Source organism: Peromyscus californicus, unplaced genomic scaffold (assembly GCF_007827085.1).
Source record: "Peromyscus californicus insignis strain IS unplaced genomic scaffold, ASM782708v3 Scaffold_16__1_contigs__length_79575227, whole genome shotgun sequence".
Lineage (NCBI taxonomy): Eukaryota > Metazoa > Chordata > Mammalia > Rodentia > Cricetidae > Peromyscus > Peromyscus californicus.
The window spans coordinates 35,538,419-35,558,143 of NW_026294458.1; the positions used below are offsets into that span (position 1 = coordinate 35,538,419).

The 19,725-nt window shown below is 38.6% G+C and overlaps 1 protein-coding gene across 4 annotated transcripts in view; it reads left to right on the forward strand.

Annotated features, from left to right (window-relative positions):
- Cblb (Cbl proto-oncogene B) overlaps nucleotides 1–19,725 on the forward strand; it is a 188,027-nt gene that overhangs the window by 142,145 nt on the left and 26,157 nt on the right. For all 4 annotated transcript variants that reach the window (XM_052740864.1, XM_052740866.1, XM_052740865.1 and 1 more), the window contains exons 11-13: nucleotides 2,526–2,711; nucleotides 4,226–4,588; nucleotides 11,021–11,115. In XM_052740864.1, coding sequence (XP_052596824.1) covers nucleotides 2,526–2,711; nucleotides 4,226–4,588; nucleotides 11,021–11,115 — 644 coding nt within the window. The remainder of the gene's footprint in view (nucleotides 1–2,525; nucleotides 2,712–4,225; nucleotides 4,589–11,020; nucleotides 11,116–19,725) is intronic.

The window sequence follows — 19,725 nt, forward strand, 5'->3', positions numbered from 1 at the left end:
CTCACTTTTTAGGTGGAAACTCTTGCCACCACGTTGGATGCCATTTGTAGCTAGAGATTTGTCCTGACTGTGGGCCAGGCAGGAAAACTCTAGCTACAGTGACATGGACCTGAAATCAAAATAAACAAATGATGTTACTCAGTTCCCTTAACTTGAAAGAATGGTCCATTCTCCCTAGTGTGGATGGTTTGGGATATTACATAATAAATTCTGTATATTAGTGCCATACACATTAATGACTTCCTCAATATGTTCTGTTACTTCTCCTGTGATGGAAAAACCATATGATCCTTTCTTTAAAAATATAAGTGTTCCTGCTACTTTATCATGACAAACCATGAGTTCCGTACAACTCTTCACAGCAGGGGAATGATTATTAAATGCCAGGATATCTGTCAAAGGCAACTTTAGTTCTGGGAGAATACTTAACAATGGCTATTATACTCCTGGTATATTTATTGCAAACCAGTGTAGAATGGATTCAAAATTGCATTTTTAGTAAATAGCCAAATTCTATAGCCATTTGTAGAGATAAATTCAAAGCTTACAGAGTGAAAGTCTAGTATTTACATTGGAATGTAAATACATGAAATAAATAGATAATTTAAAGAGTTGTGTGGAGATTGACACTTTATCCAGTAAAACATTATTAATTACAAAAAGCTTGTCAATTGTGCATACTCTAACCAAGAACTCTTTAACTAGTTTGCACCTTATAGTTAGGGATTTCTGTCTTTTAGGATCTGCCTTGGAAACAAAATCATCATAGAAAAATCAGTTCCAAATTTGTTTATGCATTGATCAGTGTTAGTAAGAGCAACTAGTCCACCAATTGTTTCTGTTTGACATCTGCATGTAATATGACTCTAATTATTTTCAATATTTAAAGCTATTTGAGCGCTTTAATCAAGCTCCATTGAGTTCTTTGGTTGCTTTTATCTTGGCAGGGATGTAACTTTGTAGATAAGCAATAGGAGGGAGATACTCAGGCTTATCTGATGTACCATTCCGATCTCCTGCTCTTCCTATGTATTTTTAATTAACACACTATTCTTTCATACTCTCCTCAGTATTCCAAGATGGGTGGGCACATGAATTTCTAGCCGTCTAGGCCAAGTGTTTCACCAGTTTCTGACATCTCCTTGGCTGACAGCTCGTAGCTCTCTGTATCATTAAGTCACTGTGACATTTCTGACAGTAGCTATCCTCTGTCCTGTCCTCTAGGATACTCATACTATGAGGTGCATTTTCATACCCATTACCAAACAATCATCTATCCCTTCCTGCGCTTTAATGCCCACTATTCTACTCTCCTGTGAGTGAGCTTTTCTTCACGTTCATATAGAGACTGTACAGCATCTGTATTTTACTGCCTGTCTTAGCTTACAGGTCAGTCCATGCATTTCACCACAGATGACAATAAATCATTCTTTATTACCCCTGAATAGCATTCCCCACCTTGATTTCATGTCTTGGCTCCTGTGAATAGCACTGCTGTTGTCCATAGAGGAGTACAGGTGATAATGGTGTCCTGTTTTCGGACGCTTACCTAATGGCCCCTCAATTGATTTTTTTTAAAGGCCTTTGCAAAGCGGGGGGGGGGGGGGGGGGGGGGGGGTTAATTTCCTGGTCCCTAAATGTGGCCTGTGCACTGACTCCCACAGATGATGGACTTGAGGCAGCATAGAATCTTTACCTGTCATGGCTCAAGTATAGACCTTCTGAGATTTGCTTATCGTCTTTTAAAGAAAAGCATTTAGCTTCTGGACTTCTTTTCTATATGGAAGCTTAAGAAAAACAACAACAAAAATATTTGGTTTAAATGTGTGTGTTTTAAATGTCTAATGTCTAGTTAATTTAAGGCTGACCTGATTTCATCGTTTTCCAGGAGCATCATGGAGTAGTGAGAGCATAGTGTATGGAATAAAGAATTTTTGTTTGCGAATAGTTTTCTAAAGTTTCTCATCTAGGTAGCCTAGAGGGATGTGCATCTCTGCATTGTTTGTTACTGACCTCCTCATAGGAGAAAGAGCCATTTGCCTGCATTGGAATGTACTGCATTCTAAGGTGCTTTTTTCTGAGGCCCTTCCTACAAGGTGTGAGGACAAACTTTCAGTCTGTCTATTTCATAATTCTCCCCTCGAAGAACATGTTGAGATCTCCAGACCTATTATTCATCTTTTTTTTTTTTGGTTTTTCGAGACAGGGTTTCTCTGTGTAGCTTTGTGCCTTTCCTGGAACTCACTTGGTAGCCCAGGCTGGCCTCAAACTCACAGAGATCCGCCTGGCTCTGCCTCCCGAGTGCTGGGATTAAAGGCATGTGCCACCACCGCCCGGCTCTATTATTCATCTTTTATTCTGACAAGTGTGCAGCCTATGCCCATACCACCCTGAGTGCGCCCGAGCTGGTCTGACAAGTGTGCAGCCTTGCCCCTTCCTTGCCACCTCAGCAAGAACAGAGCCTTGTACTCTTTGCCCAGCACTGCACCATCAGATACCCAGAAGCCTCTCTGCTTTTCTCCTAGTGCACTGACAGGCAGAACTCACCAGTCACATCACCAGGATCCTCACCCCTTGCCCAGAGAAGAAAGCCTCAGCCAGACCCTCTCCAGATCCCCCACCTCAGCCTGCCGCCAGTGCCTCCTCGCCTCGATCTCATTCAGAAAGGCATCGTCCGATCACCCTGTGGCAGTCCCACAGGCTCCCCAAAGGTGAGTCAGCGCCATCAGCAACACTGAAGGCAGCTCTTGCATCCTTATGTGCAACATCAACCTGTGTCTTAGGCTTTTAATCGTTTATAAACAACTGTGGTAAGTTTCTCATTTTCTTTATGGCGAGCCTGCTGCCATATCTCTTGCTTTGTTACTATAAAATTACTATAAAAGTTACATAATTACTCAAGCATGTCTGTAGGCCCCTGATTTGCTAAAATAAATAGCAGTGTAAGTATAGTATTCTATAAAGTGGATTTAAAAGGTCATCATATACATTACAATAATTTGCATGCTGTTCTCAAATGGTATTTTCATAATGTCATGGTGAGAAAAATGTGAGGGGAGTGTATTTGCATAAGGGCTCGAGGTGTGATACATTATCACCCGTGCTTCAGGTGACTCAGAAGACAGAATCATATGTACTTTCTTTGAACCCAGGGAATTAATTACAATAAATTACAGTATTTACAAAGTAATTATTTTACTGTTTAATATTAAAGGCATAATTTTAACTTGGGCCTACAGTTCATTTTAGTTTTATGTGGATTCTTTTAAAATTTAATAATAAGAGCATATTTTGCTTTATTAAATGTAAATTTATAAAAACTTAAATACCATTTGCTAATATGCTTACAGTCTAGGATGGCTGAGGAGGACAATACATTTAGTGCTGTTTCCTTCTCTCACACTGCCTTGAACTTGGCTTTAATCTCATGTGACTCCTTATAGGACAGAACTTCAAAATGTATAGACATACAACAAATTCATTTTCCTTGACATTTTCTAATGTAAAAAACACAAACCACTTACCCAAATAAGCATGGAAATAAACACTAAAAGCTCTAAGAGGCATGCAAAATCCTCTTGGGAGTACATACCTTCAGGTTGTCCTCTAACAATTACACTGACAGATATTCTTTTTTTTTTCCATTTTAAGAACCCAGAAAGTCAAGTGATTCTGTCAGTAATTGCTCTGCCATTTATATCTTTACTGTTTTAGTAATACTGTTAAAAAAAAAAAAACTAAGCAAATGGCCCACGCAGCTTTCACTGGGCTGCAAAAAACAGTTATAACATTGTTAAATATTTCAAATCATTCCTCTTTTAAAAGGTGAAGAAACAGAAACAGTGTTAGTGGGTTTTTTCTGTGTCTCTTAAGTCCCAGAAATGAACACATAAAGTATTCTTTTTCATGATACTATAATGGTAGCCAAAGTATATAATTTTAATCTTCTACTTCTTTTTATATGATTTCTAGAACTTTTGCATGTATATAGTCATTTCTACAAAATTCTTAATGTGGTATTTGATGTAAATTTTTCATTAATTTTTAAATTTTTCATTAGTAATAAAGGAAACATTGGAAAAGTCACTTGAAAGCTTATTAGAAGTATAATAATACCACATTGTGGCTAAAATGCAAATTCAGTAATATGAGCCTGAAAGTCTTTCCAGAGCATGGTGCAATTCTTTTCTTTGTTTTGTGTTTCATCTCTCTTGTGTCTCTTTAGTCTTCTCCGTGCATGGTGAGAAAACAAGACAAACCACTCCCAGCACCCCCTCCTCCCTTAAGAGACCCTCCACCTCCACCAGAGAGGCCTCCCCCAATCCCGCCTGAGAACAGACTAAGCAGACATTTCCACCATGGGGAAAGTGTGCCTTCCAGGGACCAGCCAATGCCTCTTGAAGCCTGGTGCCCTCGGGACGCCTTTGGGACTAATCAGGTGATGGGATGTCGCATCCTAGGGGATGGCTCTCCAAAGCCTGGAGTCACAGCAAACTCCAACTTAAATGGAAGACACAGTAGAATGGGCTCTGACCAGGTCCTTATGCGGAAACACAGACGCCATGATCTGCCTTCAGAAGGAGCCAAGGTAAGTCAGTTTGCAGTGAGGAAGCTGGGGAGGAGGCGCTTGCCAAGCTCTCCAGTGGGAGGCTTTGTGTCCAGCAGGGCAGTGCTTAGTTGGTTGTTTTTACCTGCCTACCATAGATGCTCTTTTTTGGTTTTTTGAGACAGGGTTTCTTTGTGTAGCTTTGTGCCTTCCCTGGAACTCATTCTATACACCAGGCTGGCCTTGAACTCGCGGAGTTCCACCTGGCTCTGCCTCCCAAGTGCTGGGATTAAAGGCATCCTCCTTTAAACACTAACCCTTTGTCATCTGCATTCGGGAAAGAATCTAAGTGTGCAGGCAACCAAAGGGGTGGCAGCAGCAGCCATTGAGCCTCGAGGACTGAGTGACATCACAGCAAACCATCTGGAAATCATCCCTGCTGCTTTATTCCATGGTGGCTTTGGTTATGAGATCAGATCTGTGTCTTCTCCCTCCGTACTGATAATGAGTTTGCATCTTTAGCTAATATTCAGTTGATCCCAGCTTAATGTTGTTTATTTTAGGGAGAATAATCTATTCCTTCAAAACTATGGATGGAATTTAATGTGTTCATCTGACAGTCAGGAAACAGAGAGGAACAGCATATTGACACACACTTGTAATCCCAACAGGAAAATGAGAAGTTTAAGGTCTCCTCAGTTACATAGGGAACTCCAAGCTGGCACAGGGGCATGTACTTGATTTCTAGTGAGTGTGTGTTTGTGCCTGTGTGTGTGTGTGTGTGTGTGTGTGTGTGTGTGTGTGTGTGTATGTTTGTATAAACATCGTGATGATAAAATCTTTGTGAAGTGACATCATTAAGACAGTGATGCATTGGGAATATTCTGAGCCAAGAAGAGCCAGCACTCAGACACACAGCATATTAGAGACAGGAGTATCGGTTGCAAACCGTGATTGACAGTGCCTTGCCTTAGCATTGTAATTACTCCTGTAATTACTAAGATTTCCACAGCCTTGAGTCCTGTCTGGAGAGAATGTCTGGGGTTTAGTTCTCTTTGTGTTCCTCCTTTATCCTCTGTTCATCTGTGCATGATCACACCTGTCTTGAGAAGAGCCTTCGACTACGCTCTCACATGTAGTAGACTGGTTACCCTCAGGGGCTGGTCACAGGGTATTTTCTGGATGACTTCAGAAATACCCAGTATAGTAACCATCAGAGCCAATTCTTTGAAGACCCCTTGTTTCAGGATTCTTTCTGATACTGTCTTACAGTAAGTCAGTGTAGATACAAAGCTAGAACACGGCTGTTAACTTTTTAAGATGATAATATTAATAGAGGGTGCAGTTCTGCTTAGGGACTACGGAGTCACCTCTCACTGAAACCTGGGTTTTTATGCCATTTCTAACTAGCCTCTTAGAGACTTTCTGGGCTTCTACTTTCATGTCTCTCCCCCTACATCACTCCCTCCACTCCCTGCTTTCTGCCACTTACCCCTTGAGCAAATACTTTTACCTGGAAATAAAAGAATACACGTTTTTCCTAATTTCTTATTTTCTTATTCAAACTACATTGTGTGTATTAGTACTGCCATGCTCATGTCCTTAAAGATTATTTCACGTTGCAACAAAACTGCTCTTTGAACCCCCTCTTTGCAATAAGTGTTTTAAAATATGATATAAACTTGAAGTTGTTACTGCTGGGCACTAACACTCTGCCCATCTGTCATTGTTGGTTCCTTTTGAGAGCCTGAGGACCCAGCTGGTTCTTAGTGATAACCACTGTCTTTAACTTGTCATGTGCCTTGCAGTGACATTGTTCTGCAGATGACCCTACGTGTAACAATCTTCTGAAGGTATCGCTAGATAAGGGTGTCGTATGATCCCGTTCTTGTGATTGTGGCTTTTGCAGTTTGGGTGAGGAAACACATGTTCATACATATGATGCTGAGCTTATCTGTAAGTTCCACGATCTGGCTTTCAAATGGAAATCCTTCGCGCAGGTTTCATTTGCAGTGTGATACTGAAGGACATGTGATGAGGAACCTCCAGATGATGGAGGGGTCATATTTATAAGACAGGGAACACGTTTGTATTTGTACTTTGAATAAAAATAAAAATCTAGGCACCGATGTGGTGCACAAAACATGCATTCAGATAAGTATTATACATATCAAAATAAAAACAAACAAATACATTTTTTAAACAAAAATCATTTTCTTCATTGTACAGTTTTTTTTCCTAAAATGTTTTTTTGTACATTTCAAGGGTCTCAAATGTTTAGATGACATATGAGTCCCAGAAATATTTAGATAGTATATGCATCCCAGGAAAATATTTCAAACATGTAAGTTAAGATTATATGAGGCAGAGGCATACAGAAAACTAAATCTAGGATAGCCTGGCTTACAGTAAATTGGACACTTCCATAAGTCTGAGCCTTCAGGAATGTACTTATTCCACAGTCCTCACTGCGCTCTGTAAGTAGTTGGATGTCCATGACACTGGGGACGGCAGAGTACATAGAATGAAATATAGTCTAATGCAGCACAGGCAGGTCTGTGATGAACTTAATTTAAAAAAAAAATGCTGGAAAGCATCCAGAAAACACCCTGAAAAAGAAAAGGAAGGCAGAAAGGAATCCAGTTTCCTCCAAGAGGGTTCCTGACTGGAGGGTGACAGAAATTACAGAGAGGGGTAGCCCCCCCCCCCTTTTTTTTCCTGTAGGAATAACAGGAAGGAATATCATGGAGGTAGGAAATCTGGACAGTGATATGACGACGATTTTGAAGAGAGTATAGTATGTATAAAGAGAAGAGGCGTGTGCAGCAAAACTGGGTGATACAGGTTGAAACCAGTTTTGGTATGAAGCTTTTTTCAGTTCTTCATGCAGGAAAGAGCTTTTAAAGTAGTGATAGCTCCAGACTAACGTGGTCAGTGATATGGACTTTAAAAAACGTTAAGTCTTTGACACTTCTGGTGCAGTTCTGAGGGATAGGCGACAGTCATATTGGGGGCTGAGCCCAGAGGCCAGTCAGATCCTTACGTGAGTCTGGATTTTACTGGGTACTTCTTTAGCAATGTAGATGCAGTCTGTCTAAACATCCTGTCGTCTCCACCATTCACAATCAGATCCTTCAGACATCTAAGGAGTATGTACTATTCATTTTCAGCTAGGTGATAGTAGTATATGGCACTCCCTCAGGGAGTGCATCCAGTTTCTGGTCTGATGAAATGGGTAAGATTGAACATGGAAGTCAGAATCAAATCTTAGAGTTCATCCGCCAACCACTACCTTTTGGGGACAATCACATTAGATTCACAGAAATGAGTGCCAGCACGTGTAAACACGTGGCTGTTTGCATGCTTGCGTAATTTCAGTCTCCTCAAGTATTCCAGGTAGGATATTAAGAATATGCTTAAGTCTCAGGACATAAGTTAGAACCGATTACAGGAAGATCTGCTGCTAAGCAAATGATGTGTATTTGCTGAGAGTTTCTTCCAGCTATAGCAAAGACATTTCCCTCGTCAATGCCTCCACCGTTGAGGTCACCTGCCTGTTGTCACTCAACATTCATGGAAGCCCTATTGCACATGAAGTATGTAAGGGACTTTACTGTAAAATGAGTGAGACATAAAAGACTGCCTGGGCTACCAAGTGAGTCCCAGGAAAGGTGCAAAGCTACACAGAGAAACCCTGTCTCGAAAAACCAAAAAAAAAAAAAAAAAGACTGTATTTTAAAACAAGCAAACACAATGTGGTCCACAGAATATAACTACATTGCAGATACCAAATAAGTTGTTCATAAAAGACTAATTAATTATTCAGAGACAGGAGAAAATTTTAAGCTACTGTCTCTCACAGACAGTTTCTAAAGTCATTAGGTAAAATGCTATTCACACTTTGAAACATACTGATTTGTTTCACAAAGTTAGGAAGAAGTTACTTAATCCCCTCAAGTAATTGTCCTACCTGAGAATCAGTGTCCTTAGGAATAGATTTTGTGTTTTTCCAATGATCAGCTCTTATTGGCTATGTGATTTCTTATTTCTTTAGAGTGTGTGTGTTTGTGTATGTGTGTGTGTGTATGTGTGTGTGTGTGTGTTGTGTATGTATATAGTTATTCTTTTGTACATGCATGTATACATGCATGTAGAGACTTGAGACTAACTTCTAGTATCTTCCTCCATCACTCTCTCATTTTAAAAATTTATTTATTTATTTATATTTTATGTGTATGGGTATTGTGCCCAAATGTCTGTGCACTGTGTTCTTGCCTACTGCCTGCAGCGGCCAGAAGAGAGCACTGGATCTCGTGGAACTGGAGTTACAGACAATTGTGAGCCATCATATGGGTGCTGGGTGTCAAACCTGGGTTCTCTAGAAAAGCAGAAAGTGCTCTTAACCACTGAACTGTCTCCAGCATATCTATGAAATATGTTTTAGGGCCTTTCACTGACCCTGGAGGTCACTGATTTGCCTGACTAGGGCTGTCCAGCGAACTCGCGATCTGTCAACACAGTGCTGGGATTGCAGAGGCGCATGGCTCTGCCCAGCTATAATGTGGGTGCTGAGATGTGAACTCAGGTCCTCTTTCTTGTGCAGCCAGCACTTTAGCCCCTGAGCCATCTTTTGTGTCGGGAGACTTCCCTCTGTAAAGTTTTCTATCACACAGAAATGCTGTGTGCATTCTTATTCATGTACAGCTCTCCTTTATCAAAGTTGAAGCATGTTTTTATATCAGTGCCGGTAGATGTTTGGGTATTGGCATTCCTGTTCAAGTGTGTTCATAATGTTTTGATTATAAAATCATAGTTGGCTTTTTGTCAAACTAAAGTCAATACCACAATCTATTTTTCCACACCTTCCTTTTGTTACCAAACTTTTATCAAGTGTCAGTGTGATAGATATTATTACCAAAAAGAACAGATAGTCCACATAAAAAAACCTTTCATTTTATACAAGTTTTAAACATAATTTTGAACAAAATCATTAGTTTTTGCTGCAAAAATTGTAGCACTATGGCTGTTCAAGCAATGCAAAAAATGTTGGTGAAGAATACTTTCAAATGTTCAATGTTGTAATTGGCATTTGTAGTTGGATGCATGTATTCATCAGATAAAAGGTATTTTTATGTTAAAAGATTTTGTAATGATTCATATCTCTTGGGAAATTTCTCCTCGCTAGCAAAGTTCAAAAAATTTTGTCATGTTCCGTTACATGGTCCTCAGTCAAAAGCTCAAGATAAAATCATTTCATTTAAAGATATGTTTTATCAGGATGTAACTGCAGTGTGTTGAATCTAATGAGGGGAGACTGGGGAAAGAAAATTTGAGCTAACACATGCTCTCGTTTTTTAGAGTGAAACTTTAATGCTACAAAATTGGATTTTTTACAATAGATGAGAACATCCCTATATCTCAGAGGTGATCTTTCAATCTGGTGATGGGTAGGATACCTATGGCCTTTCCAGGTTTGCATTTTAAATCCTCACCACTGTGTAATATATATGACGGAGAGAGAAATTAACCAGTAGATCTGGACTCATTCAGCCAAGACTAATGAAGTTGCATCCCATCCATCCTGCCCCACTATCAGTCTCTGCTGATTCAAGATGAAGTCATAAGAGTTTATGAAAGAAGTTTATGATAAAAATGCCTAGTGGTTAGTCACAGACCTGAAAAGATCTGTAGCCTTGGGAGGATGGCTTTGTAAAGTTATCCTTCTATTTGTACCATCGTTTAAGTGACTCCAGTCCCGGGGTGTAAGAGAGGTAAAGAGCAATTGTTGGGCGTTTCCTCCAATGCTACCCTGCACTTGTAAACTGGAAGCGCCTGATCCCCAGTGAACAAACGTTGGCTCTGCCTAGCATCTGATGAACAAGGGGCCAGTTGTTTGTGGTTTTTATAAATAAACCAAAAGTATATTTGGAATTTCCACACACATGGAGAGCCAGAACAATCATCTCCTTATCTAAAATAGCTCTCAAGCTTGGTCTGGTCATAGCACAGGCCTGGCTGAGTTCATTCACACAGTGTGGTATCAGGAAATTGAAAATGGTCCTCGTAGCCCTAAAGGGATGTCATTTGGAACACCTGTTTGGAGGGAAGTAAAATGGGAATTGGGCCCACGTTGCTTCTTTCTCTAGCCAACCCCTGTTCTTGCAATAAAATCTGATCATTCTTGGGAAATGGCACTGCCTGTTTATGTATTTAGTTATCTTGATTTGATGTATATAAGTTATAGCATTGCCGCTTAGTTATGTTTAAGAACCATATTATAACATATTTTCATGTAATCTGTGAGTTGTGGTTAGTCATCACTGGTCCTGCTGACGCCTGAGTAAATTGTATGACATTGCAGTAGTCTAAATAAACTACTATTATATGAGCTCTGTAAAATTCTAAGAGCCTCCATGGTTTTAGGCTTTGCCGGGGTTCAAGTCCAGAGAACTAACCCATTTCATTTACTTCCAGGTCTTCTCCAATGGACACCTTACCAGTGAAGAATATGATGTTCCTCCTCGGCTTTCCCCTCCTCCTCCAGCTGCCACCCTTCTCCCTAGCATAAAGTGAGTTTCATTGAATTGGGAGAGTGTGTGTCTAGGCATGGTGAGATGGAAAAGAGCGGTTTTGAGGTTCTTAGTACAGAAACTGCAGGGTAAATAGAAAGGAACCAGTAAAGACAAAAGCATTTGAGTCATGTTTATAAATTAAAATATCAGATGTTGAGACCTCCTAGTCCTGATAATAGCTCCTGAAGACTTACTAAACTCTTGAGAAGACTAACAGAACAATGGGGCAAGAGCTGCACAGCAAGCTGTCTCCTCCAGCCTTCTTCTCCTTGGCTTTGACCCCCAGTGACCCAGTTTGACATCATTAAAGTTCCACCAAGCTTACTACTTCTCAGATATCTTCAGCACCCAAGGTCTGTTGATTGTCCTCATGGTGTTTTTCCTATCCAGTTAAGCTTTCCATTGCCAGCCCAAACTGAGAGCTAGACTTCTGAAAGACCCTCAGAATATCATCGTATCTACTCTATGTAGGTATCAGTGGAAGCAAAGCTGGGAATTGGGGACATGGCATGCTAGACCATTAGGTGATATCTAGCCAAGTCCCCACTCCCCTTCATCTTACGTATTCTCTTCACTGAAGCTGATTTGCTTTCCCTCCTGATTTCCCCTTCCTTCTTCCTGCTCCCAAACCAGCTTTGCTTTCTCTTTTATAGCTCTGGCTTCTTCTGTTAGTAGTCAGACCCTTCAGAATTTTAACCAGTTAAAGCTTCTAATATCTTCCTAATGCTTACCCCATAATTGTATGCACATCTGTCTGGCTTGTGTTTTTGATGGAGCACCAAATCCTACTTCTTCCTCAAGATCCATGTCTCAGCCTCTGCTTTTTATAAAAACTCATTTAATTTCTGTTCAGGGATTAATACTGATTGGCATTGCCAAGCCTGGTATTGTATACCTATAATCCTAGCACTTGGAAAGCTGAGGTAGGAAGATTTCCGTAACTTTGAGGCCACTTTGAGATATATAATGAATGAGTTGCAGGGCAGCCTGAGCTACAGAGAGTCCCTATATCAGAAAACAATAGAAAAGACTGATTTGCATTCTTGTTACAGATTTTTGCTCACTATATAAGTAATTATGTACTCTGCTATAACTGCTTTCCTAATTTTAAAAAGGTAAAGGTTTATGCCTTCTAATACTCTCATGGAAGATTTAAAAAAATTTTTTCGGATTGCTTGATTTTTATCTGCTAAAATCTTCAAGTTTTTCATTTTCTGTTGTTTATTCCCTTGTTTGCTTTGTTTTGGGCTATGGATAGAGTTGTGTCTCTTATACATGCTAGACAGCTCTACTGACAACCAGCTAAGGTCTTCCTTTATGATCAAAAACCTAGGAACGTCTTCATTCCTTCCTCTGGAGGTCTTTGAGCTCCCACTAGATTTACAAAAAGGAGAAGCTAAATCTCAGCTTCCAGAAATCTATCTACTCTAGGAAATAATATTTTATCATGTGTCATGTCAGAAGAAAGCACTGCACCAAACAGTGTTGCTGCGGGATGTCTTTCTATAGGCTGTGAAGGTGTGTTGCTCTGATCGGTTGATAAATAAAGCTACATTGGCCTATGTCAGGGCAGGATGGAGCCAGATGGAAAAATCAAGAGAAATGGGAGAGAAGAAAGGAGAGTGGGGCAAACACTGCTAGCCACCGCCAGGAAAAACAAGATGTAAAGTACCAGTAAACCATAAGCCGTATGGCAAGTTATAGATTTATATAAATGGGTTAATTTAAGATACAAGAGCTAGCTAGCAAGAAGTCTGCCATAGCCATAGTTTGAAAATAATATAAGCCTCTGTATGTTTATTTGGGTCTGGGCAACTGCAGGACCAGGCAGGACATAGAAAAACTTCCAACTACACAATGTAATGCTCATTGACTAGTTTTAGGATTTTAAGGAAAGCTGTTACAAACTTTGCCAGTGAGACATTTTTCATAGATGGAACAGAATAAGATGGGCACAATTAGATACCACAGTCCCTGAGAGGGTTGGGGGGAAACAGAGTGGAATTTGGTATCTTTCAGGGGAGAGTAGAGAAGCTGAGCTATTAGATCCTTCCCTGAAGGAGCTGCCAGGTCTGTAGGAGACACAGCAGTCAGAAGCAGTTACAAGCACTCTGTCATAGAGTCTAGTCAATGAGAACAACCTTGATAGTCTAGTTCCATGTAGACTCTAATGTGTGTACATACAGTAAGACATCTGAGCTAGCTTCATAACCTCTAAATTCAAAGTCTTCGGGAACAAATTAAATGAGGTGGTCCTCATTACTTATTAACACCCCTCCTCCATGCTTATTTAATTAGAGCTGAGCATGACTGGAGAAGGGGTTGTAGTTTTCTTTGTTTACACTTGGTCCTTCTGTAAATTGTGAACAGCAAATTCTTAGCAAAATACATTCACTGGTAAGCTTCTTATACTTAACTTTGTAAGAGCTTCTAAGATCAGGTTATATTTTCTCTTCATTTTCTAATTTTTCCTCAATATTTCTAGTTTTAACTAGAAAAATATTTTAACAAACATGTTTAGCAGCAGATTAGTTTTGATATTGTATGTCACAAATTATCCAAAGTTATAAGTTGGATTTTATTATTATATTTATCTTTCTTTTTCCCCTAACTATAATTGTAGAAATTATGTAAAGTATATAAAAGAAAATAAAATCATAATCCTAACAGCACATAGACATACCCAAAATACCAATATCAAAATTTAATACGTGTGCATTTTTTTCATTGAGACCTATTTTAGCATCATTTTGGTTATTTGTGGACATGACTTCATGCTCTCCCTTGTCACTTGATGTTATCACATCCATTCTTCCTCAGAGTAAATATACTGTTTTTTTCCTGTGAAATCATGAAATTCTGAAGTCAGCAGTAGAATAAAATCACACTGGGTTCCACACTTTACTCCAGCACTCATTAGTGCCATATTTTGAAGAAGGTACCCTCTCTGGTCTTCTGTCTATCTGGCTAATAAGTAAGAGGATACATTTAACTTAAATGTTGTCTAAAATCCTTGGAGCTTCAGCTCCCTATGCAGCAATTGCTATGAGTTATTCACTATGTGGTGTTAATTTTGGTGACCCAAATGCTCTCAAGTGTAATTGGCTGACCATATTCTATTGCATAAACCAGTATGAGTTGAACTATTGTCCTTACTAATGTTACTATTATAATTGTTTTAATACTTTTATTATAATCATTGTATTCATATTGTTATTATTATTATTATATCTGATATAATGTGGATAATGAAATCATACATTGGATAATACCTACATCTTCTGTTATTAAGACTGTTCCACTTTGACCCATTGGAGAGTATGGTCGGAGTCCAGCGAGCATACACCATTGGTGGATAGTGAGAAAAGGTCTTAGGAAAATGCCTATGCTCTCTAACATAGGGCTATTTGACCTTTAGATTCCTATTGCCATCTTAGATTATTGGTCAGTGTTCAAACATGAGGCCAAAGTCAAATTATAAATCGCTGCCTAAAATAAACTATTGTTCTCACAAATGACGAAAACCTCAGGGTTAAATTAAGAATCCCAAAGTTAGCAGTTAGCATTCAGTTTCTCTCATGTTATTAAAGTGGTTTCCAAGATTATTAGACATTTGATACTGGTACTTGATGCCCATTTTCTTGAGGGTGGGGGATAGTCTATGAGGTTTCCCTTCAGGCTAAACTTCATCTTGGTGATCATGAGACTCTTATTACACAATTTTTAATTTATTTCTGAAAATATGATAGTGTATAGTAAAAGTAAAACAGAAACAATCATTATTTGTAGAGATATTTTGTTTCCTGAATTTTTTTCTAAATGGTTTCTACTTAACATTATTGACACCTAACTATAAATACAAAGCTTTAAGTAAACACTTGAAATATTTATTATAATATTTATTATAATAACTTTTATAGAGAGAACAAAAAATATTACATAGATTATTTTATTTTATATTTAAATTGTAATATAACATATATATTTATATATAAATGTATATTATATGTTGCTTATTAAATTATATTTGATTAATTTCATTTTTAAGTTCTATGAAATGGAAGACTAAATGGTTCAACCTATATTGGCCTTACCATACTATACTGCCAAATGAACAGAGACGATATTATAAATAATAATGGAGTGGATACTTCCAAGTAAAACAGTGTTGTAGAATGCTGAGGGATGTCACTACTCTCAGAGAATGGTTTCCTTATGCTTTGCTGTTTACAAATGGACCGTTGTACTTTTGACACATTAATCACAAGCTTTCAAATACCTTGGAACCAATACTGCTTGGTTCATACTTTTCTTAAAAAGTTCTCTGTTGTAGGAGGTGGTGGTGTTTATTGTTGTTACACATCCTTTAAGCAAATAAGGTACTAATTTCATGGGTTCATTGAGAAGAGCATCCAATTTTTGTCCAGCCATCTTATTTTCATTCTGTTGCTATGCTCACTGGAGACTGAGGAGAAGATAAAAACCATCCCCTTCGGAATGGATGCTGTAATTAAGGAGAGCAGAAAGTAACAGGTGGCTGTGCTGGATGTTGTCAGTTAGAGGGAAGTGCTGGCAGGCAACTCACACTTGGAGCAGGATAACTAATGACTCCCAGGCTTTCACTGGAGATGAGGTCCTAAGGAAAGGCTTCTCTGGAAGGGTGTGTTTAAGCAGTACCACAGAAGGGAGCTAGGGCCCAACCTGCCTGTGCAAAAGTGTGATCCCAGGGCACAGGTGTGGAATGGCTGCAGCTCTGTCTCCAGGTTAAAAACAAATCTGTGAAATCACTCCCTATCAAAGCTTCTTCTAAAGCTCCAGGCTGCAGCACACTCGCCTTCTCTCGATAGCATGAAAGAACCCTCAAAATTGTTGTAAAACTCATGCCCAGTATTTTTTGGTAAATAATTTACATGCTGCAGACACAACATACTCACGTCAAATATCACTATTTTGTTTTGCTGATTCTTGGGCTTTGGTTTCTCTGAGTTACAGATGTTCCTTGTCCGGGTAAGAACAGTGAAGCAGAAGAAACCTGAAATAAACCATATGGCAGCTTGAGCTTCTATTTTAATAAAAACATTTGTACCTTCACTTTCTGCCATTAGTGAGTGAGCAGCAATTCTTCTCTATAGAAAACAAGTCAAATGACATATTATTTGAAATCCTTTTCTGTCTGTGAAAGGTTCTGAAAATCGGTGCTCTCTCTCTTTCTCTTTACCAGCTTGGTCATTTTCTTCTCTAATACCCCGTCATTATTTTTATCTAAAAGCTTGTAAGTGCTCAATTATGTGCAAAGTAGGGTAATCCTTGATGAACTTAAGGTCTCCCCTTTAACATATTGCAATTCAGGCAGAAACAGTAAAATAACAGTATAGTAAACACAGTGATGGAAAAACATATGCTAAGGATACATAATAGAAAAGGTCAAAGAAAATTATTGAATTTGTTTCACAGGGATTTTTATAAACACCAGAAATGTGAAGGGGTCTGCTTTTTGTTTCCAAAGAAAGTTGATGTGTCAAGGGTTGCTCCAATTAGGAATGAAAACCACTTGAGGGCAATATTTGAGGTGTATTATAGGGGTGGATGGTAATGGCATGTGCAGTCAGTCCTGTTATACACCTCACTCTGGGAATATGCAGTTCTCAGGAGGAATACACTTGTGAGCCTTCAGCTTTGAAAGGTGTAAGTATTCACCACATCCCTCAGAAGGCATCTGCAATGGTCTGAAAGTCGACCTCTTTCTTAACATCAAGCATACGCCTTTGCATTCAAGACAGCAAATCAGTATGTGTTTAGGAAGGCTCAGATAACTTTCAAGTCAAGGGGATCATAGTTATGCAACCTGGAAAAGTGTATCCCCATGTGCAGTGACTCGGGAATGGCAGCAAAGTGCAAGACGTAGCAGGAATGTGGAGTGATATAACAAACAGCGTTGAAGTAATGGATATAAATGACGGAGTGATGACTTAGCATCTTTAACTTGGAGCCAGCCAAATAGCCTGTCCACTTTCTTCCTCTGGGATCCGAGAAATGTCATTTAAAGACTAAGTCTACCATCTAGATAACATGCACAGTGATCCTAAGTCTCTTTATGCCACCTCTTGTTGACTAACACATAAAGGTTTGGATGGGTTGTTAGAGGGGAAATTGCACGTGTAACTACACAGCAGTTAATTATGTGAGTTTGGATTTGTCTTGGTTTTTTGTACACAACTTCTTTCTTACTTGAACCTTTGTCTGCAGTTTCTTTTTGGGACAAGGGTGGCTTTTATTCTTCTTATTCCAAAATGTAATAGTGAATGAAATGTGCTGAACAAATATTAGAAATTGGTTTATATGTACTTTAAGTAGAATATTATAATTTTCAGGAAAATTGGAGGTAGATGTGTAAATATTGAGTAAGGTCACATTATCTCAGATAAAAATAAAAATCACATGTTCTCCCTCACAGTGTACCCTAGCATGTGCATGTACCTGTGAGTGCATGCGTGTGTGTGTGTGTGTGTGTGTGTGTGTGTGTGTGTGTGTGTGTGTGACATGTGGGTACACTATAAAGTGTAGGAAGAAGTACAGGAAATGGTCACTGTTAAGTGAACAGAAAGGACTCCGTAGAGGTAATGGCCATTTGAGTGGATGTAAATATCATTTTTTTTCTAACTTTGACTAAAGAAGGATATAATAGTAATTATCTTTATAGTTTTAGTTTTAATGTGTCATGTATTTTTCATTTCATGTGGGTGGATAAGTGCATAAATATACTTGATAGTGAGGTTATAATATCCATGGGAAGTCCCACAGTTTCTTACTGGTTACTCTAACTGTAACAAAAGTTGCATAAAATATATAGACTTTGGGTCTGCTTAATTTCACTTTTAATGTCTTTTTATATTTACAAGTTCTTTATAATAAAGTTTTAATAAATTTTTAAAGAATTTAAACCTAAGAGAAAGTAGGGAACTTTCTTAAAAGACTTTATTAAAATATGATAAATGAGAAATACCAGAATGTATTTTTCATATTTCAATATAAAGAGCACAGAGCTTTCTTCACTTCTAGTTATAACACACCAAAATCCATTTAACCTGATAAAATCCCCAACTAGTAATTTCTGACACTCAGCCCTTATTGTTTGATAAAATACTAGAGAATTATTCCTTTCGTATTTACATCAGCTGTTTTCTGACTAACAAAAGAATGATTGCCTTGCATTCAGCTGGGCAAGATCTTCTGTCAGTGAAGGTAAAATCTAGAATTATCCATAGCAAGTGTGTTTTTTTTTTGATTGTCCATTCTTGCACTGGCAAAATTGTCAATGGATGGAGGCACTTGCCTGAGACCCACGTGGTGAAAGGAGAGAGTAAGAACTGACTCCCACAAGTTGTCCTATGACCTCCACACATACCTTGGCACGACCACACAGACACATAAATAAATAATAAATGTAATACAAAATAAAAACAATTATTCATTCTTCCTAATGAAGTGCTGCTTTGGAAGTAACCTGTGACAGATTTGAACATTGCTGCCATAGGTGTGGTTATTGAATCTCAGGACAAAAATTTCTCTTTTCTCTCTACATTATGTACTTAAGTTGTGTAAAAGTAGAGTGTGCATTGAGACTGAGAGTCGAGGACATAGGACGGTGCACACAGGTCACACTTGCTCTGGTTCTAGAGACATACTGGTCCTTGCAGTAGTTGGTGAAATTGATGTCTGTTTGCAAGAATTTAGCATTTGCAAGAAAATACAGTTGTTTCTATCCTCTTAAAACACTGTCAGGTCATCATTTTGTCAGTACATAAAACACTTACATACTTGCCTACCTTTAGTCGGAAGGTGTCTGCCAAGGTTCAAGCATATTGGCTGCAACACCTCAGTTTATTAATGAGTGTTGTACCCTGTGTTCTGGGCTTAGGTCACCATTAACTGTCATTGGATCCTAACATACCTCTAACAAACACAGCTTTAACAATCAGTACTGAAAACTTCTTCAAAGAAGGATTGAAATATAAGCTTTCGAAAACTCCTAAAGGAGTCTTTCCTTTTATCCCTGAACTCCCTAGAAATGTATCTATACAGTTGAAACTTAAAATCCTTGGGCTTTCCAAACTATCTTTCCAAATGGGCACATACGTACATGCACACACAGAGAACACCTCCGAAATTATTCTCCATTGTAACAACTGTTCATCCTAACTGACCCGAAAAGGAAATAATTCTAGAAAAGTCTCCAAAGTCCAAAGCTTTGTGAGCATTAATTACATTAGGGATATGCAACTGGTAAAGTATGCAAATGTTCCAAAAATTGAAGAAAAAAGATCTGAAAGAGGTTTAGTTCCAAAGTGTTCAGATAGGGACAGTCAATGTGTGGCAAAAAGAAATCAAAATGAAAAATGTATTTTGTGGCAAGAATAAATGAAAATTAAAAAATGCATAGGCATGATTGCCTCATATACCAAAGGGCCCTTGCTCCCTCTACAGAAGGTGCTGAAACATTACACCCTTTTTTTTTTTTAAATGAAACATTTCCTATGAAGTTCCTGATGATTAAAATGGATTTGAATCCATGTTTTTCTAGTACCTAGCAAACTTGCCATTGAACAT